This window comes from Phaethon aethereus, assembly GCF_964289735.1.
Source record: "Phaethon aethereus genome assembly, chromosome: 10".
In the NCBI taxonomy this organism is placed as follows: domain Eukaryota; kingdom Metazoa; phylum Chordata; class Aves; order Phaethontiformes; family Phaethontidae; genus Phaethon; species Phaethon aethereus.
Window position 1 is genome coordinate 15795266 of NC_138586.1, and position 22287 is coordinate 15817552.

A 22287-nucleotide genomic window follows, 5' to 3' on the forward strand; every position below is an offset into this window, starting at 1 on the left:
TGACTCATGGACCACTGCTGGCAGGTGGCCACTGGCCATCAGATCAGGCAGAGACTCAAGGCAGCCACACTGTACAGTTATCCTAGATACTCAGCCTGGCTTACATGGAAAAAATAAAACCATCAGCCTTAAAAAAAACCCCAAAAGTGCAAGTTATTTTCTTCCAACAGTGGGAGACGGATTTATCCAGGTTCAGGTCTTCTGCAGCAGCCATGCCCACCAGTTTCCACACACACACAATCGTTGGTCCTTGAGGTCCCCAAGATGCTCCAGGACTGCCCGCACTGGCAGGACCTGGGTGTCCACCGTTCCTGGCTGTGGAGACGTGCCAGTGGCATGGGCTTTCCCAGGGACGAGAAGAAACGCCACGGCTTTGTGCTGCCAAGCGAGGGGTGCGAGCTGGGCAGCAGCCCCTGGCGCCGGCTGTCACCGACCTGGTTGCCGGCATCCCGCTGGGGGGACACTGCCACGTTCACAGGGGGGCTGCATGGAGAAGGCAGGAGGGAAGAGGGTGACAAACAGGGCCGGCCGTTACTGTGGCACACACGACAATTAAAAGCATCCAAACAGACAGAAGGGATTTTTATGTGCCTTGCTCCGAAATGCCCGACACCAGACGCTGTCATGAGAAAGGAGCCGGGACCACGCTGGAGGTCTTGCCTGGTGGGGCAAGTTTTCCATCCAGCTAAAGCAACTAGAGGATGGTGACATTCCCAGAAATGACCGCAGTACTGAGAGGTTGCACTTTCCAGAATTAATACCGCAACTTGCCTGTGAGGACAAATCCCAGGCTGGCCCAGCTGGGGGGCAGGAGCCAGACCCTGCCCCGGGACTGCGGGAGGGCTCCTCTTGCTACCCTGGTCATTTGTCCCATCTTAGGGCCACACGACCCACCACGGCACGAAACGAGAGACAATGATTACAGGAGTCCCATTACGTGCTCTCCTTTTCCCCCTTCGTTACTACCAGCAGCGTAAACACGGAGGCTGGTCCGCCGGAGGAACCCAGAGCAGCCGGTATGCGCACGTCGCCCACGAGGCTGTCGCAGCACGGAGCCGTACGTGTTTCAAGAGAGGCACAGAGCCGGTAAAGCAGGTCCTTTCAAGGGCTGTAATTTTTTTATTCCAACTCTTTGGGAGACAGCACCTCATATGCTGCCAAGAACACCACCTCTCTGGTTCATTCTAAGTTTGAAGCTTGTTACCAATTCCATTAATTGCAATTATTAATTCTATGTATGGGAATTTTTCTTTAGCACACAGTCGTAACAGCAACGGTTATGTGGAAAAAAAAAAAGAAATACTTGAAGGAAGGGAGCACATGCCTTCCTCAAAGCCAGCAGCATGCCTTGTCCCGACTCGTATGGTTTAGTTTACAAGCTCATGTCAGAGAGCCGATTTCACACACAAACACAAAATAAAAGCAGGAACACAACTTTTGATCATCCTACATTCATGTTTACTCTTGTTTCCTGTAGCCCCAGGTGACAAATCTGTCCTTTATCTAGCAGAGGATCATTGTGCTATTAACAAAGTCAACTGGACATGCTTAAAATTCACGGCAGGTCTTTGCATTGGTGGCTTGTACCAAACTAAGGAGTCATAATTAGTAAGCAAGTAGATGTAAAATGATAAATATAAATTCAGAAACATTTTTTCTGAGCAGAAATGCTCAAAAGCAGGAGAATTTACAAGCAATTTTCTTACATATGAACACTTACGCCAAGAAGGGAGATGTTGGAGAAGTCAGCCCCTCTGAACACAAGGGCTTTTGTTTCACCATTCTCTGAGCTCTGAAGAATTTTTTTTTTTTTTTCTTCATTTAACTTTGCCGGCCTGCCAGCTGGGTATAAGCCAGAAGGGTTATCCAGTCAGACCTTACTGCGATATATTTACAATAGTAGTGCATCTAAGGTTTGTTTATTTCGGGATTAAAATTCAAATGGCTAGAACCATTTAAATAATTAAAGGGCAATCAGAAAATGCCATGAAACCAAACAAATCAGGAAAAGTCATGGAAACCATCAGCAATATTTAATTCAGAAATTCTCTTTGTTAGGGAACTTAGCTGAAAGAAAACAGCTGGATGTAGTTCAACCCTCTAAATTAAAAACAATCTAACAAGGTCTACAGGGATAACTCTTTCAGCTACATATTGGAGACCAGATTCACTTCTACCAAGTAAATGTAACAGCACTCAAAGCTAGAAAGGAAATTCCTCAGAACTGAGGTAGTTTCTAAGTATCAGCACATTTTCCAATTCCTCGCAAGGCAACTTAGCTATTTACAATCCATTTTTTCCCACACATAAATTTATAACTTTTTCAATTTTATGCTTCCATGATTTATTTTCTAAAGAAAAATAATCTAGCCAGAATATCCCTACTCTACCAACATCATGTTTTAATAAATAACTGGCTACTTCTAGTAAAATTAAGCCTCCAGGATCGCTTATACCAGCCAAGAATACTCCGTCTTTATAGCTTTGCAGAAATTTGGTGTGAAAATAAAGTTGAATATAACACTGACCCTGAGCTAACAAGTAATTAATGCTTCAATATAAAAATAGAAAATTATCCTTACAACACAAGGGTGGAATAGAGAAAACCCTCTCTCTGGATTGCTCTCCTGGCTGGATCCCAGCATCCAGCCAGACCTAAAGGCTACCTAAAGCAGGAGGAGACACGCAGAATAATTTTGAGTCTTTCCAAAGACTTTGTTTTCCCTAAACTCTTTTAAAAATTATTTAATCTCTTTTCTTAAAAATATACATTTCTTTTAGTAATGAGTTGCCGTTCACCACAACACTGTCCCAACTGCAAAAGCACAGGTAGAGAGGGGAGGGTGTCTCGGATAGTGCCGAAAAGCTACAGTCGCTGGGCATCGACTCCCAGGAGACCAAATACACCGAAAAGGAGGTGTCTTCAGCCCTGCCAGCTCCTGCCTGCTCCTAGTCCAATCTGCCTGCAGCGGTGCCGCAGGGCGCTCCCTGCCTGCTCTTTCCCTTTTGCCCCCATCAGAGAGGAACCAAAACTCTTCCGAAAACAAACCCAACACTCCCCCACCTCCCCTCCCACAAAGTATTCCTTTAAAAAAAAATAAAAATAAACCCCCAAAAAAAAGAGAAAAAGACAAAAATTAATCCAGCATTCATCTAACAAACTTGCAGACAAGACACAAGTTGGCATTTGGATGTGCGACACGACAAGTTGCTTCCAACTGAACAAGTTTAATGCCTTATTCCCACGGGGGATGCACGTCGGGAACTGACCTACAGGAGTTACAGCTAATTGCAAGGATCCTGGGGAACAAACGACAGCTCTTCTTAGCGTCTGCAGAACTGGAATTCTCTGTAGTCTCTTCCAATTTAACCAAACCTCCTGTAAAGAAAGTACAACCTGCTCCCAGCATTAACGCCCTGTGCAAACGGGGCACTTGGCACGCTGACCAGCTCTGCCTCCTTCTGTTTTACCATGTAATAAAGACAAATTACTTCCACTTCTTTCCAGATAAGGCAACCAACATAATGTGGATAAATGGGAAGTTAACTACATGAAACATGTTTTCTGCTCGTTGGGCAATTATTTTTCCCCATAAGATAACATGATAAATAAAACCTGCTTCTGTACAGATATTTCTCATTTCAGAAACACATACTTGTTACAGGTCAAGAGAAGACCCTGGGGGTTTTTGTTTTCATAAGAAATATGGTAAAATAAAATAAAAAAAAAAAAGAGAAAGTCATAAAGACACAAATGCAGAGCTAACTACAGGCTTGTATATACATTTTTGTTATCCACCTCTAACATGGACTTTTGGTGAACGGGACAGACTGGTAGTCCCTGTTCCTGTTATTCCCAAAATAGCAAGGGAAGAAAAAAATCATCAGTATCTTAAAACCAGTGGCAACATAGTAAAAACTGTACACTGTTGTCCATTAACTTAAAAAGCAAAGTCCCTAGATGGTATAAAAGTGAAAGCAGGTGCCTTCTAACTTTGATAATAAAAGTCTTTCCCCCCCCTTGCGGCACAATTATCTCCATTGTCTTTGCATGGCCAAGACCAAAATGCTAAGGAGCAAGGCTGCTTGTGATAAACCACTCCTGGTAGCGGCAGAAGTGTTCACGTTCTTATCGCTCTTGTTGGAGCTGCCAGTGACTTCGGTGGCGTTGAACTCGAACTCGGGGGAGCACTGCTGGAGCTCGCAGCCGCTGCCGCTCTCCTCCCCGCTGCTCTCCTCACCTGCGGGAGACAAACACGCGCCCTGTCCGCCGCCGCCGCCAGCAGCACGAGGCCTCGCCTGCAGAAGGCAGCGGGGAGGGGAGCGGAGGAAGCAAGCGCGGGGATGTCGCGATGTTTATGAGATGTAAGCACGCGTCCTCTGTTTAACGCAACTTCCGCATGATGTTCGCAACCATCCATCCGTGCTGGGGGATGAAAAGCTGGATATGAGCCGGCAGCGTGCGCTCACAGCCCAGAAGGCCACCCGTATCCTGGGCTGCACCCAAAGCCGCGTGGCCAGCGGGGCGAGGGAGGGGATTCTGCCCCTCTGCTCTGGGGACACCCCCCTGCAGTGCTGCGTCCAGCTCTGGAGCCCTCGGCACAGGACAGACATGGACGTTGGAACGGGGCCAGAGGAGGCCACAAAAAGGATCAGAGGGGTGGAACAGCTCTGCTGTGAGGACAGGCTGGGAGAGTTGGGGTTGTTCAGCCCAGAGAAGAGAAGGCTCCAGGGAGACCTTATTGCAGCCTTCCAGTGTTTGAAGGGGGCTGATAAGAAAGATGGGGACAGAGTTTTTAGCAGGGCCTGTTGTGACAGAACAAGGGTTAATGGTTTTAAAATAAGAGGGCAGATTTAGACTAGATAGAAGGAAGAAATTTTTCACAATGAGGGTGGTGAAACCCTGGCCCAGGTTGCCCAGAGAGGTGGGACATGCCCCATCCCTAGAAACATTCCAGGTCAGGTTGGACGGGGCTCTGAGCAACCTGATCTAGTTGAAGATGTCCCTGCTCACTGCAGGGGGTTGGACTAGATGACCTTTAAAGGTCCCTTCCAACCCAAACTGTTCTATGATTCTATGGGAACAACCCTCCTCACACAGCCTGTCGGAGACGCTGGTTCCCACCCTCTTTACTAACATGCTTACCCACAGCTGAAGCTTAACCAGCTACCCCGTGTTAGCATGAAATCAAATTAAAAAGGGAAAAAGAAAAAGGCAAACAATAGCAAACATACTTATGTCAATGAAATCAACATCGTTCCCACTGTATGCGTTCTTCAGCTTGTTGGTCATCACCCGCAGAGCCATGATTTGCCGGCGAATCACCATGTCTGGCCTGGTAATATCGACTTCTACCTCCGGGTTATTCACTTGACTTGCTAAGCCATTTCCAGTCACCGCAAAGTCGTACCTGAAAAGAAACCATTCCTGCTGGTACCGGAGCTGCAGCTCAGTGGGGTCCTGCGCCGAAGCGCGACAGCACGGGAACTGGGCAATGCCACCCCTGTTTTCAGCTTGGGCTATATCATGAGCCCAACGTGATCTTTCCACGTGCTAACCCTCATGGAGCCCTCCCCTGGCTTCTTACCCCATATCCCACCCCTGCAACCTGAGCAGCATGGGGAATTAAACACTGTTTTCATATACCCTGTGCCACAAAGGCAGGGGAAAGACAATTTTCTCCCCAACTTGAAAAGAGAAAGAAGATCTGGGGTTTATAATAATGGCTTACAACAGCATAAGTCAATTCGCTGCAGGCAACAGAGCAAAACAAGCTGCTGAGGTGCCTTTATGCCCAGTTAGATGACACTTTTGGGAAAACAACCTTCGGGGCCTTAGTTATCCCAGAGAAACCTATAGTAACTGTTGGAGGCAAGAGTGTCATTCCGGCTTTGCATAATGCACCTTAACCATCAAGCTGGAGTATTAAATGTGTACTTCCCACCACACAGACATGAGATGCAATTTCCTTAATAACCCCAGCAGGAGAAACATCTGTGATGTTGAAGATGAGATAACATAACCCCACGCATCGAAGCGGAGAAGAGCCGAGCTGCTCAGCTTGAAGAGGTGTGCGTGCTCAGGTCTGAACACACATACAGCCTCTTGGTTTAAAAGAGAGACTGAGCAACAAAATCCAACAGCATGTGTCTCCTGAAACAGGTATTTGAAGTATCACCTTACAGAGCACGGATGTGACTTTTTTTCCTCTCCTCCAACTATCTGACTTGCAAGGAAAATCACCGTTTAACAGAAGAAAACATTACTTTTCCTAGTTATGATGCCAACATCAGTACCACGAGAGACAGAAGAGTCTTCAGCACAATCTACTGATCCTGGAGACCAAGCAGCGAGATATAAGCATACATCCGAAGGGCATGCTCAAACCCTCTCCTGTGTATGGGAGGGTTTATTATCATTGTTGTTGGTCTTGTCATTATTTCTGATCAATATTATATGTTTCAAAGAAGCCAGAGAGAGACCAAAGCATGGAAGACTACTGAACTTTTCGCTTATTGGAACCACAGAGAAAATAACAACAGGAAAGCAAAATATCTTGCACAACCCACATAGGATGTCCAGCCTCCCCTCTGTCTCCTTGCCCAGTGCTGCCAGCTCTCCATCTCCCCTCCTCACTGTGCCGGCCCTCGTGCACGCCGGGGAAAACTGCTGTGAAAAGCCCTGTACAAGCTGCTGATAAAACAAGACCTCAGGAGGACAGAGCCATTTCTTGTCACAGAGACCCAAACCATTGCCCCGGCCAGGCGAGGCAGAGTTTCAGGCACACGCACAAAACAGTACAAAATTTATGTGGTATGGCTCAGTCCTGTGCCCCAAAAATATCACGGGCAAAAAATCTTATTACTTGGAAAAACTGCTCGAATATCTTGGAATTTGCGTATTTCCTCAGTAAGCAAACAGAAAAAAAGAAACTTCTATTTCCGAAATAAAAGTTAAACAGTTACATCAACCATATGACAGAAAACCTTTGGCTTATTCATGTTTTGGCAATTTCTTCCTCAGAAGTACAAAAAAAAAAGTTTTTGTAACTATTTCTCCATAAAAAGCCCACTGCCCCCCTCGTGCCACCGACCTCAGGAGCAGAGAAGCGGACCTTTTCACCAGCCACCATCTCCCTTTGCCCTCGCTCAATGAGACACACCAACTGGGAGCACCAGGGCAGCAACGCTGCCAGACAACACGAGCATCCCTGCTCGGTGACCCAGCTGCAGGATTTTGTACAGATCACCCCCCCACAAACCCAGAGGTTTAAGTCCAAGGAGAGATGCTGTTATCTGGACATATAGACTCAGTTCTCTCGTTTGAAACAAACCACCACATTGAGCTTGGACAACCCTTTAGCTTTGCGTTCAAGCTCTCCCATCTACCAAAAGCAAAAAAAAGGGGTGATGGCAGCAGCATGTCTCGGGGGAGCTGGGGTGACTCCCGTAGGAGAAGAGGGCTCAGGGAGAGGGGCCAGCACACCGGAAAAGGCTGAGAGGGAGAGAGTTAACCAGGGCAGCGGCATCGCCAAACCTGCTCTTGGCGCTCCCATTCCAGCACTCATTCTCGTTGACAGTGCCTACAGACATCTTTTCATCATTGCAAATGTTGCCAGGGAGAGATGACCAAAATTTTTTGGCTTGCTTCAGCTTCTCTTTCACATCAGTAACCTATTAAATAAAAGAAAAAAAGAAACACAGGATATAATCCAGAATACCAAACGCTCATTAGAAGTGAAGCTGGAAAGGTATTTTTTATCACAACAGACGTGTATAGGCCAGATCTTCAGGCTGCGTGTTTTGATGGTTGATTTACTTTTTTAATACAAAGTTAAACATCGCTCCTCAAACATATATTACTCATAAGCCAAGCCTTTAAAACAAGCACTTTTCTGACATACAAGCATTGAGGTAATTCACGTCTAGAGCCATGGGCAGATTACATCCCTCAGAGAGTTTAAGAGAGCCAAGGAATATTAAGAAACCCTATAAATTACAAATGGAAAATTATACGCTGCAGTACACGGGTGCAAAGCGCCTGCGTGGCACCGGCAGGACCAGGCACTCACCAGTCGGTCCAAGCTCGTGCCGGCAGCTGTAGTTGGCCGCTCCTCCGGGTTGTAGGGTCTGAAACGAGCGCTGAAACCGCTCTCGGAGACAGAGCGAGCGGTCCGGCCCTGGGCAAGTGTTTTTGGCTGGCCGCATCCCTGGAAAACCTATATGAGAGAGGGAAAGGGTTTTATGAAATGTGAGGTCCAAGAGCCTCCTTTCTCCAGGCTCCAACCCAGCCCCTGCTCAAAATAATACATAAGCTTTACATAGACTTGAAAGGGCATTAAAGAAAAGATATACTGACGAGAACAGGGAAATAAAACGCATTGAATAAATAAAGCCCAAGTGTCCTCTTGGCCCATTTACCTTCTGAGACACCTGCATGCTGTTCTCCTGCATGTTCATGATCGCATCTGAAATTTTCACATCAATGGGGTCCATAACTGACTCTATGTTGAAGGGACCCTCCAGCCTCTCTGCTACCAGCAGCATCGAATCTAACACGGAGAGAGAAACGAAGGCTTTTAATGGAGGAGGTTCAAGAAAAACAGATAGCAAGGATAAAACATTGAGCACACAACGTCACTTCTGACCAGCGCACTTCTCCAGGAAACATTTTGCTCCGTTCCCAGCGTCTACAACTTCACCAGGCACTTACAGGCTGCCAGCACCAAGCCACAGGCTCATATACATCAGAAGCCACGTTAAATGAGGGAGAGCCATCTCCGCCTGCCAACAAGCAGCCTGTAATCAGCTCCTCCCATTAGAACAAGCATTACTAACACCCACCTCTCCATGCTCATTTATTAAAGGTTGCCTTGTGTCATTTGTTTTTCAAGACTGCTTTCAAAGCCACCGGCTTCCTCCTACTGGTCCTGAACGCAAGACAAGAAGGCGAAAGGGTCCAAGATGATCATTGCTACCGCCTCTCCCTCATGGAAAGCTACAGGCTTTGCCGTGCCTGGGGATGCAAAAGGATTGAACCTTCTGGCATTACATGGACAATTTGCACAAGGAGGGCTGCATCAGACCATGGTAAACACTGTGCACTAATGATATATTTGGCACATCTCTAGGCAAGGGGAGATAGAAGAGGCCTTCAGCCAACACCTGGTCACTCCTCCTGTGCAGACATGCACGTACTCATCAAACACGTCATTAAACATAGCAGCAACAGAACATCCACTACTTCCTCTGGGAAATTATTATTGGCATCAAGGCTTTCACCCTGCATTGCATTTCAGCCCTCTCTCTGGTTCTCCCCTAGAAGGTGCCTCTAGGTACCTGCCTGGTGCTAAGCGCTCGCCTCTGCTCGCCCATTGCAACCTTTATTTAATGTTAGTTTTCACTGCGGTCCCTCAACCCTGGAGCACCCTGTTTGCTGGTCTCCTCTCCTGCGTCACTTCGTGATGCTCTGCCACAAACTCAGCGTTTTCTAGTTGCGTTTAATTCTTCAATTCTTCCTAGCGTGACATGGGAGGCTAAGGCACAATGGCCGCTCCAGCCCTGAGGAAACCCTCTCCCGAGGAGCTCCTCCCTGCTCCCAAGGATATGCCTGTTCCCTTCCATTAAGGAGAAATGAGTGTTTCACAGTCGGTCTATTAGTTTCTCATGACATTCATCCTCCTTCCAAGCGCAGAAGGTACTTTCAATAAGCAGAAAACTTCTGTGGGCTCCAGCTACCTGTTAAAGCCCTATAAAGATATTCCACATACTGAACAAATTAGCGATAGCTCTGCCTTAGTGCTCAAGTCATGTTAAACTACACTAAAGAAAAACACCCACAAATGGTTAATGATAAATACATCATTAAGCTACCTGTGTATTTTAATAATACACTAACATCACCTAACACCTACCACCTGCGTGAGCTGCAGACACCTTCCTAGCCTGTAAACCCCCTTTTTAAAGGCAACTCAATAATCAAAAGGTTTGCTGGGCGTTAAAAGTCTATCAGTCAGATCGACCCATCATAAAAAGCACATCAGCCGGGACTCTCACAGCTCTGCCAAGGTGCTGGTGTTTAAGGAGTGAACCCCGGGAGGAGCTGGAGCCCCCAGGAAAGCCCCTCGCCCTTGCAGGCACACACCACCAGCATCAATGACAGAGCTGTTGCAGGGCATGGCTGGAATTTAGCCGTCAGAGACTACAAACAGGTCTGAACTAAATGCATTAAAAAAAAAGAAAAAAAAAAGGAAAAAAAAGAAGGTAATAACAAATGAAACAAAGAGTCTTAGACTGTATTGTGGTGGGCTCCAATAAAGTGATGCTTCAAATCTCTGAGTAATGACTGCTAGCATGAATATACCATTGTGCCAGAGGGGAGAAAAATGCTTTTGATGTGCTACCAAATGGAGACTTTTGTAAACAAGTGGAGCACAACTTAAATGTGTTCATCATTGTCAAAGCTTTTGGGGTTTTTCACGCACATAAAGACATCCCGGTGCGGTTTGCAGGAAGCTGCTCATTTCAAATAAAAATATTATGAATAGACAGATAAGAAAACAGACAAAATGCATAGTTTTTTGTTTGTTTTCTTCTAAAATCATTCCATTTTGTAACTACTTAATTCTCTGAGTGGCCAGGAAAGGCCGCAGATCAATAAAGTGTTTGTGAAAGACTGAAAGGAAACATAAACCCCAATTCTTCTGGCTGTTTGGCGTCTTTGTAAACTTTGAGCCGGGCAGGCCATCCACAAGACCATGGGAATGTAGAGCGAATTGGGTCCTTTGTTCGCGGGGGTGCCATGGCGTTACATGTATCCCAGCCCAGGAATGCAGCCTCCGCTTTGACTGCCGATAGAGAAAATGCATTCGGCCTCCAGCAGAGCTGCCAAAGCTGGCAAGAAAAGATAAGGAAAGTAATAATTGCCCTTGGAGAATATATTCAACTGGAGCTCTTCGGGAGCTGGGATAGGTACTGGCAAGGAGCACCAAATGAAATAAGCTTTCATGAAGGCGGGGGGGGCTCTACCTCATACAGTTTTGATTTTGGGAGCATCCTGCAAACTTTTAGCTCCCATCAGGAGCTGCTGGTGTCCCCACCAGCAGTGGCGGCGAGCAGCGGTTCCCTCCGGCAGCCACGTTTGACATCAGTAAGGTTGGCTGGGGCTCGAGGTAACGCTAGCACCGCGGCACGTTGAGAGGGGAGGCATGCTGCACTGACGCCAGAAATGAAGCTTCAGCGTGAACTGTCTCCCAAAAAGATTTGCCGTTATTGGGAGAAAGGAGTTGATTGTAAATATCAATGATTTTGCTCCAGCTCTGGCATAAAATAATTGATATTTATAAGCCACGGTGGCTCAGATCTGCCGGGGGGGGGGGGGGGGGGGGGCGGGAAGTCTGGCAGAGTGAAAAATGTACCCTGGCCATTTATTACAAACACACAGCATGACAAAGACTGTCTCTCTTCCCTGCGATGGGGAGATAGAAGTCGATTTAGAAGGGGGGGAACCCAACCCGCAGCATATAGCCCATCCCTTAAAGACCCTTTTCCTCCTGCATACATTTGTCCTTGCTACTGGCATTGAGACAATCCTTGGTGACAAAGCACCTCGCTCTCATGAAGGAAAGCGATTCTTTCGCATTGTGCCACCAATAATCAGAAACCCACATCTTCAGCTTCACTGTCTGACTTGAAGAACAAAAGGCAGTTTTCAGTCTTAACCCCAAGATCTGATTTAAAAGGGGAGGGAAGGAGGGGGAAGACCTTGACCATTCATTAACAACAATCTTTTTTTTTTTTAGAGGGGAAAAAAATTCTTTGCACACAAAGCAGTACTCCAGATATGTATATGGAACCTGAATTCAACATCTTTGAGCAGAGCAAACCTTTGTGGGTGGAAAAAAAAAAAAATCATGAAAAGGCACTGGAGATTAACACTGTTCATTCAGGAAAGCTCCAACCCCGCAATAGCTTGTTTGAAACGAAGTATACCCCTGTCTAATTGGTGTACAATTGTGTCAGGAATAGAGGGTGAAATAATTTAAAGATAGTTAAATGGGAGAAAAAGAGTACAATTCGGTCATTATTTCATACGCCGAACTTTGGTTGGGTACTTGGCAGAAGTAAGGAAGTATAAAGTCTTTTTGTCTCAAAAAGCCTAGAAACTTTACACCCCATTTTGGAAAAGCTTTACACAAGTGACTTGCGTATAGACCCACTAACACATGCGCATGTGTATTTTATACATACGTGCACCCAAATTCATATATTGCAGGATTTATTGCAATTCTCCCACTTAACTATCTTTAAAGTATTTCACTAGGTTCAAAATCTGGTTTTGAAATGTAAATCGTTATCATAACTTAGTATTAAACCTGTGATGCAAAATAGCACTGAGCACATGCAGGTGGGGCTCGTTACGGGGTGGTTTGGGGTTTTTTGGGGGGGTTTGTTTTGGGTGGTTTTTATATTATTTAAACACACCCGTGCAGGGCATCCTGCCCTAAACACCAGCTCTATTTAATTTAAGTTGCCTCAAGTGGTAAATTGAGATAGAAACCAAAATCTGCAACATAACCAGCACCTGTTCAGTTAAGCTGACTAAAGAAAGCACGGCTTAAGTTTTCAGTATCCGTATTCCACTGCAAGAGTCAACCCAGGTACAAAAAACAAGCAAGTACTGCCAGTAAATGTAACGAAGCTTAATACTATACTGAAGTAATGAATGGGCAAGAAGCCCCTTGGGGGGGGAAGTACTGCAAGAAGAAAGCTTTGCTTCCAACCTGGAATCACATTTATTTATTTTGTCTTGTTTAATAATCTTAATTATTGTATGCAGTCCCTGATCAGTCTGGTGTGACAGGGCTCGCTGGCTTCCCCCCCGAGGTTCGTTTTTAGCTGCATACCACCTACAGCAATTAGCTGCTTGTGCTTTTGTCTGTTTTCTGGCATTATGCCCTTCCCTTTCATGGGATTCCTCTTTTCTACTTGGACTAGATGTTTGCAAGTCTCCTGGCTTTGAGCTATTTCAGCAACAATTGTAGCTGAAATACTTAATATTCTCATGAGAAAGACAGCTGGGAGGAAGGGGGGGGGGGTGTCAGCCTCCCAGAGAATGACTTGGAAACCCAATTTAGTGTCACATTTAACTCCCTATATGGAATACACAGGCAAAAAAAGCATTCTGAAAATAATACCCTGCACACATCCAGTTGGCACTGGCAGCGAAGTGAAAAGCCAGTGAACAAAACACAGGAAAACAAGTTCTAAGATTTAAATCTTGCCTGAAATGCCAATTATCAGCAATTTCCCTTTTTTTATATCACAACTTAATGAAAGGGAAATCTCTTCTTTCTAACAGTTTTTTTTTTTTTTCCACAAGTCGGATGGGAAGAGTGCTGCAGCCTTGTCAGCAGCAACAGAAACTTTACGTGTGCACTTCATCACACATTAACTGGAGTGAAACGACTGCTCCCAAAGGATGCTCATTCACAGATAAATCAAGCCTCCTGGAAAAGGAGCACAAATGAAAACATTTAACATTATCTATTGCCTGTGCTCCCAAAACGTGATGCATCACCAATTCTGCCGAGCCTTGACCCAAGGCAGAATTTAACATTTCAGTCTAAATTTCACGTGTTGAATAATGCCACTTACGAGTACAGAAGAGAAATAACAAACAGGAGGAAGAAGATGGCAAAAGCACTCACATAGCATCACGTAAGGCCTATCGACATTTCAAAAGGATGGTGGCCAGGTGCCAAATGAGCTGTTTAAAAACATATTCAGACACATGTCCCATTCAATCTTTTAATGAAAAATACAGGCCTACAGCTTTTCCCAAAGCTCACTATGGCTGCAGGGAGACTCCCAGACGGCTGAGCGAGAAAACCAGCTTCAGGAAAGACAGCTGTATGGTGACAGCAACGTATAAGGAGTAGTATGGAAAAAACAGCTTGCACACAAGCTTGCTCCGGCAAGAAGAGATCCTCCAAGCCTACAAGCACATAGAAGCTCCATCCTCCTAAAGCTTGCTGCAACAGAGGTCACTGGCACAATGAAAGTCTCATTTATTTAGAAACTAATGTGAACTGCAAAAGGCATGCTGTAAACAAAAGACATGGAAGGAAAAGATACCCATCACAGACACCTAAAAAACCTACTGTAGCTCAGCACAGCCACTCACAAAAACCATTCAAGTGGGGGCCACAGTATCAGCGTATACTCACAGGCAGCTTTAACCCATATTGCCTTACCCATAAAGATATTCCACTCGGCATCCAGGTCCCCTTGGTTGGCCAAGCAGCCTCTCATGACGTTAAAGCAGTAGTTGTAACAGGGCTTCACTGATACCAGACCTCGGCAGTACGGGCAGTACATCATCTTCAGCAGCGCTCGCGTACACTGCGGCGTGGGGTTCACCTTTAAAAGGGAAAAGGGGGAAAGCAGAAGAAAATTAGCTCTCAGACACTAAAGCAAAACAACCCCAAAACTTTTGCCCCAGGAGGATGGGAACAGCTGTGCAGAGGAGGTGCACTGGGGTCAGCCACCGCTGTCTCGTCAGAGCTCCCCGGTATCTGGGGAGCAGATGAAGGGGTTTGGCTCACCTCCTTGGGCGTACCTGCCACTCAAGGGGTCACGGCTAGTCCCCCACTCTGCAAAACATTATAGGCACTGCGACATACCCAGAGAAAGCTGCCTGGTATTGTGGGACCCCTGCCTGGGCTGCAAGGACAGGCACCCCCCCAAGGGGACATGAAACATTTGAGATTAGGGAAGGGACCAAAAGGCCACCAAGCCAAAAGGCGTAAATGCAAGGGTGCATTCCCCAAGCCCTGCTGCAAACACATGCTGAAGATGATGATGCTGGGATTTCTTGGGAAAGAGCAGCCGAGACAGGACGCCTGCCGCTATCGCCGCACCAAACCCGCAGGGAGCGTGCCCCCTCCTCGGCGGCGCTGCGGCTCGGCTCTTCCTGGACAATCACCCAGCAGGGCTCTCCGGCAGAGAGACCGGCGCCTTTATCTTACATTCAACTCCTGCAACACAGCATTTACATAACAGATACCCGGTTCATTTACACTTGGCACCCACGGTGCTAAATAACGCCGTTCCCCACACCCGAAGGAGGTGGCAGCTACAGCCCCACAGCTGAGGACAAGCCGGGAGGACCCTGGAAGCTGGGCGTGCAAGCAGAGCTATATGCAGCAGGCACATCACCCCCTGAGCCCTTAGCAGGGCTATATTCCAAAGTGACTCATGGTCATTCATGTTTGATTCACTCTCTGGCTCAGCTTCAAAACATTCACTGACACCATTTTCACCCAGCCGGTCGGAGGAGCACTGGCTCCAGCACCACATACTAGTGATGACCACGTGGTGGGTCAGTCTAAAACACTAAACAGAGAAGCTCCCTCAAGAGCAAGTTTAGGTGTTAATTAGCCACACATGAAAACGTTAAATTAAGATGTGATCAGAGATAGGCTGACAAAATAGAAGCAGTCTCTGGTGTTTTAAGCAATGCACTTGAGACTTCTTGCAAGGCATTTATGGAGAGGTTATGATCCAAGAGGTTATGACCCAAGACTGTGCTGAAGGAGGAAACACACACGCAGCCCCAAGGACGAGAGAAGTCACTCAATACAAATGGGTGGAGATGTGGATGGCCTCCACATCTCATCTGCTGGAAACCAATTTCATGTCAGAGAGGATGACAGGATTGAATGGAGACGAACGTAGGCAAGGAAGCCCTGGTATCACACGTACACTGAGGACCTTACTATTGCAAAGCCCATCTCAGCTCAAGGGCTATGGAGTAACTGAACATGATGATCTTCTGGTGCAAAAACTAGTTGGCAGCACATAAAACTAGGAGGCAACAGATTTTAACAAAAACAAACCAGAAAATAAAAGAAACACTACATAATCAGGCTAGCTTTGCTAATAACATCAGCAGATTTTAAAACCTTCTTTTCTTACGAAAAGAGATCATAGAATCATTTAGGTTGGAAAAGACCCTTAAGATCATCAAGTCCAACCATAAACCTAGCACTGCCAAGTTGACCACTAAACCATGTCTCTCAGCACCACATCTACAGATCTTTTAAATACCTCCAGGGATGGCGATTCAACCACGTCCCTGGGCAGCCTATTCCAATGATCGACAACCCTTTCGGTGAAGAAATTTTCCTAATATCTAATCTAAACCTCCCTTGGTGCAACTTGAGGCTGCTTCCTCTTGTCCTATCACTTGTTACTTGGGAGAAGGGACTGACACTCACCTCACTATGTCTTCCTTTGAGGTAGTTGTAGAGAGTGATAAGGTCTCCCCACAGCCTCTTCTCCAGACTAAGCAATCCCAGCTCCCTCAGCCACTCCTCATAAGACTTGTTCTCCAGACCCCTCACCAGCTTTGTAGCTCTTCTTAAGAAACGACAGGTAAGAAATCTGTTGTCTTTCCATCAACTCCAGAAAGACCACTGTTTCTCTTCAATAGGCAAGGAAACAGGGTAGAAAGACAGGAGGACAATTCTCTGCAGCTGATGGAGCTCAATGTTGGATTTTGGCCAGCCAGCAATGTTCATTTAGACATTGCTTTACCCCTCTTTCGTCATCTTTACCCCTCTTTTGTCTGAGGAGCCTGTTTGGCTGAGCAAAAGGAGATTTCATGTAGAAAGCTGCTCGTGGTGGTGGGGGAATCTGATTCAGACACTTCAGAGCACATATACATATATATGTATATAAATATATACACATTTGGAAGGCACAGCAGGAGTGGGAGCCCCAGCAGAATGCTCCCTATTGGGGCAGTGTGGCTTTAAAGCAGAGCTAGTTCAAACACTGGGAAGACCTCAAGCAACAGAAACCAGCTAAATCGATGATTTATAGTAGAAAAACTGAAAACAGACAAATGTAAATGTATCATCTGCCATCCAGATGGTGCAGTCCTTGCATAACAAAAAAGTTGGAGTGGGGGGAGAAGGAACTAAACAACATCTCGCACCCAGAGACAGAGCTCTGAAGGATGCTCCGGTTTAGTAGTTTAGTTGTTTCTCCGATAAAAAAAAAATCCCTTCCCATGTCACTCAGTGGTAGGTGCCCGGACCTCCATACCTAGTCCTGAGGCTTACCAGCAGATCCCAGCCATCCTAGCACGGCTGGCCCTCAACCCTGGAGCACAGGGATGCTGTGCATCCTCCTCGGTAAGAAAATTAGGGAAAGGCTAATAGCACCAGCCCGGTGCTAGAGCAGTTTGAAGCAGGATGAGGAGACTTCCCCAACCCCACCGTGGAAAGCTGCAGCTTTACGAAGGGGATTGCGTGGCAGCGCATTGCAAAAAGTCACCAGCACAGCAGTGACCCAGGAGACACCGTCCCGGCTTAGGTTCCCGCCTCACCCCACGTGGCTGCAATCCCGCAGCATCCCCCCCGCTTTGATATTTCATAGGGGTTAATCTTTATGAAACCCAGCAGATGCAGGGGAAACTGAAGCCGCTTTCCCACGTTCCACAGTAGACGACATGGGATGGTCACTTGGATTAGGTCCTTTGAACAAAGACCCAGGATGATTTGAAAGCAAATGGGGTTTTGCTTCCTTCGCTACTTCGGTTTGCGGCTCTGAGCCCTACACAGAGCTGAGCAAACGGGGGGATGAAGAGACAAACCCAGGCCAGCAGTGACTGCCGAACCGAGCCATAACTAGTGACGGACATAACCCACAGGGAAGCTGTTAGTTTGCAATATAGTTGCAGGTGAAGAGGAAGACGAAGGGGAAATTAATCAGTCCAGATCTGGCATTTTGTGATGTCAGAAAGCAACAGGAAGGCACAAGCAGAGATCAGCTCCGAGGGAGAGTTTTGGTGAAGATTATAAGCAATTACACCTCGTCACAACAGTGATAAATGCTTAACTGCCATGTATCATTGCAACAAGAACCTTCACCCTTGGCAATGGGCCCGCACCCAAGTCCAGACCAACTCTGGATCTGTCAGTGGGATGTGCCATATGTTGCACTGGCAATTCTTCACAAGCTTTTAATGTTCGCTCTGCCACGCCAGGTGCAAGCTCTTAAAACACCATTGTATGTAACAGTAAACCCAGATATGCTTTGTTCTGGGGTTGTGTTTATCTTGGAAAGCAACTCAAGTTCGTTCAAACCCTACTCTAGAATGACCCTCAAAACCAAATAATCTCCTTTCTAATAAAGCAGAGTCCCAAAGAAAGCCTTATTTGCTGAAGAGGATTTACTCTAGTAGAGCTGAGCCCAGGTAGCAGTACACTGTAGTGCACATACCCTGTAAAAGCTTGTAATAGAAGTAAACGCACTCCAACCCCTTCCTTTTATCTTGTGAAATTTATTTCCTTTCCGTGGCGTTCCACACCACTGCAGCAATCCATCACCCTGCGGTTTCATCATGTAAATTACAATTTGTCCATGTCTATACGCTTTGTCAAATAGGAAGATTAAAAGCTGCTAACAGATGGGTTTTGGCACCAATCTTCACATTTGTATCGAACTTGCTCCTTAAAAATACAGGTTTTCACTTAATTTTTGTGGATTATGTGCAAAGCAAACACTTCTGAGCTTAATTCAAACATTTCATATCAGATTTGCGGAGGTATCCCCCAACTTACATTTACTGGTGAAGACACCATCATGTTCTTCTAAAAATGACATGCTCTTGGTAAAATAAAATCCGGGGTTTTTGGTACCTTGTCATATCCATCCCATTTCAGAGTCTCACATAAGGGAAACTGTTTGCCCTGTGCCCTTAGCCTTTTCCAGCTCACTGGCAATTGTAGAAGCCTCACCATTAAAGGACACACCTGTTAAGTGAAATGCCTTGTTAACAGCCTACCACAAAGCCACCAAAACTCAGGATAAACTGATCTGTGCAAGCAGATAAAGTTCAGAGAAGCAACCGGTTTCTACTTCCCTTCCTTCCCAAGGCAAGGAACAGCTGAGGAAGGATGACAGAGCTCCAACCATGGACGGTCCTGCAGGGAGCTGCCACCAGCTGCCAGACAGCCAGAGCCACATTTTATTCTCTCACTCTACCCTCAAGTTAACATTAAGAATGTTAATAACAACATTTAAAATCCTGTCAGCTTTAATAACTATTTATAACAACACTGATAACTCAGGCTTTCTTATTTTCCATGCTTGCACAACAGCAGCGTTGCCATGCCAGCAGCACAGCCACCAGAAAACAAAAATCCAACAATTTGAAAATAACTGCAGTGAAATTACTTTTGATTTATATTGTGTTTTCTCTGCAAAAAAAACTGAACCAGGGCAGCACTGGAAAAGACGACTGAAGGACTAACTTCTTGGTGACACAGAGATGACTTCATGACTTCAAAAACTAACTCCAAAGCTGACTGAAAGACTGTGGGACGCTCCAGGTGAGCGGCCAATATAGAAAAGTCAAGTGCTGTCAATTTTTGGGACCAACACCAACCTAATTGCATCATTTTTTCCTTTCCTCAGTGTTGTGCAAGAGCATCATCTTGGCACATGCCGGTCCAGACATTCAGCCCACCGTGAAGCAGATCACTCGGGCGGCTCTCGGTTTGCCTCCCCACCCCAAATATTCCAATGAAAGTGTTTTGGAATTAACTACGCATTTAACCAAATTTGCTGGCCCGGTGCTAGCACATGAATAATTTAGAAAGCATCTGGTTCAACCACAGATTTGGGCCTCTGAGGTCTTGCACAAGGGAGCACATTTAGGAGCGATACTTGGGAACCGCACAGCTCTGTGCCTCTTCGGTATTTGGTACCCATGGCGATGTCTGCTGCAGCTTTATCTTGCGCGAGGAGAAGTTCAAGAGTACATTTACACTCGATTCCCTACTTACACCTCCTGAAAATCACACCGCCAGTCACTCGACCCACTCACTCTTAACATTAACGTCTCAAAAGGGGAGCGCCGTGTGCTCGCCTTCCCCGCCGGCACCCCCAGCCCACGCGGGGTAGAGGGGACCTCAGGGTGCCAAGCAGGCACCTCTTCCACCGAACGCTCTCAGAGCAATGCCAAGGTCAGCACCTCCTGCTCTCAGTGTCCTGAGGACACCAACACGCCTTTCAAACAAAGCTTGTTCCCCAAAGCACCTGCCTCTCCCCGACCCAGAGACACGGCAGATAATTAGGAGCATTCTGTTTGCTTTAATGAGCAAAAGAGTGAGAACATTTATCTTGGCAGCTACACCCAAAAACTTCCTTAGTTATCCCTCGCATTGTTTTCAAAGTTAGCAGCAGAACCACAGTGTGGGAGGAAGCAAAGAAAGGAAAAGAAAGAAAGAAAGAAAATATCTCAGTGGACTGAAACGCTTCTGCGTGATGCCATCAGCTCCAAACCCACAGCCACATCCATGCGTGCCCTCAGCACGTTAAATCCGCAGTGACTGCCGCTCCAGCATGCTTTGAAGGCTATGCCTAACGCAGACCCTCAGATGGCTGGAGCTGAGGCAGATGCAGCCACATTCTTGGCAGGTCTTCTCAGGGTCATCTTTGATGTGGAGAAGTGCTTGGTATTGTTTTCTGCATTGATGTTTGCCCTTGGCACGTGGAATGCAACATCCTTGCACGTGGCGGCCCCTCAGTCTGGCCCCATGACTTGCAACCTGCTGCCTGGACAGCACTGCTTCTTGAGAGGTCCCTCTGCAACACTAAAAGGGCTCCTTGGCTCTTCTGGCTGGATCTTGGTTGCCCACGAAGCAGCAGCATCTGCCCCATCTCCTCTCAGTGCATGTAAGCAGCACATTTAACTTCTGTCACTTCCCTGGAAGGGTTTGCTCTTGCCCGCAGGCTGCCCAATATCCTACATTCGCTGGATATAGGAACATGAACTTCTTCCTGAAGAAGGATTAAAATCACATTGCCCTTAAGTCAAACCAAGGGCAAAGACCGCACAAAGGGAGATTGGACCTTCAGTCTCTGACTAAACTTTTAGATCTTTTTTAGATCTTTTAGATTTTGGTAATTATGAGGGGCACAACATTTACTGAAATGGGAGCTCAGTGCCCTCATACTTTTGATGATACAGGCCTTAATTCTTATTCATTCATTGTTTTATTATTTTCATCACTGCTTCTCCTAAGCTAATGTCTGGTTCACATTCAGCATCCATGCCAAGAAGGGCAGGAACCATGGTTCAGGAGATGCAGCTGGAGGTAAGGGAGCTTATGCAGGCCAGTGGTAGGTTGGTTTATGCAGGTTCAGAGTTTCAACATGTGCTCCATGGACGACTCATTAGAGACAAGGCAGCTTGGAGCCAGAGGGGTTAAAAAGTCACCCAACTCTTGCTCCAGCTTTGGAGCAGCTGTGGGAAGGCAATCACCTGTCCCCTCTGCACTTCTCTCCCATAAACCATTTGAAGAAAATTCCCTCCTTGCCTGCTATCATCATACTTTGGAAAGGGATATTTTTTTTTTTTTTTATCATCATTGGGGAGAAATGCCAATACCAAGGAAGCTGAGCCTCCTCTACCCACCACAAACATCTCCAGCAGCTTCTTCTTGGCTGTTAATGTCTCTTGAGGACAGCTGATGAGGAGGTAGGTGTGTTCCTCATATGAAGCTGTGCATTATTTCATACAGCTCATATCTGTGCTTCCAAATTAAACACCTTTTCTTGCATACAACTGAAGCTGCTGCCTTTCCCAGGGTTCCCAAGGACAGGCTGGAAGCCCCTTTCCAGCAGCCCAGCTCTTTTGGTGGCAACCGCAACTTTGCATGGCTGTCAGCACACAAATGCTTGTTGAGGAGGTGATTTGGGAGCCTCCAGAGCTCCCAGCAGTTCCTCAAACAATTGGACACAAGGGCAAGAGGGAGAGAGTGGTAAAAGACCCCCAAAACAACAGTTCATAGGCATAAACTTCCTGGGAGGCTGCAGAAAACTCTCACCACCAGTGTAATGGTAGGAGGTCCCATCCGCACATCCCCGCCTGCAGCTCTGCGGAGGGACAGCGACGCAAACGCGGGGATTCAGTGTCGCATGGCTGCACGCTTCGCCCTTCATGCGGCTCCACCACTGACCTCCAGCTAGACCTCCCCTCCCTGTCCTTGGGTCAAGCAGGCTCTTCCTGACCCTACAAAACGCTGTCAGGGGGCTCAGTCCTTGGCTTCATCATCTTCTCTCCCCACAACAGGGACCTCCATCCCATACCTGTAGTTGACCTGCACCTAACAAGTCCCTGGGCACTTCGTCTTCAAAGGTGTCATGACCCACAACTGGGCTGCGGGTTTAATCGCATGTAACTAATTAAGGGAACATCTCTACAGCTTG

General features: G+C 46.6%; 1 protein-coding gene across 1 annotated transcript in view; it reads right to left on the reverse strand.

The window, feature by feature from the left end:
• Positions 1-2781: 2781 nt before the first annotated feature.
• The window catches only part of GPC4 (glypican 4), a 68154-nt gene continuing 48648 nt past the window's right edge, over positions 2782-22287 (reverse strand). Inside the window, exons 4-9 of the mRNA XM_082004027.1 lie at positions 14256-14421; positions 8422-8552; positions 8073-8219; positions 7538-7674; positions 5236-5411; positions 2782-4241 (exon numbers count right to left, since the gene is read on the reverse strand). Coding sequence (XP_081860153.1) covers positions 4033-4241; positions 5236-5411; positions 7538-7674; positions 8073-8219; positions 8422-8552; positions 14256-14421 — 966 coding nt within the window. The 3' untranslated portion in view covers positions 2782-4032. The remainder of the gene's footprint in view (positions 4242-5235; positions 5412-7537; positions 7675-8072; positions 8220-8421; positions 8553-14255; positions 14422-22287) is intronic.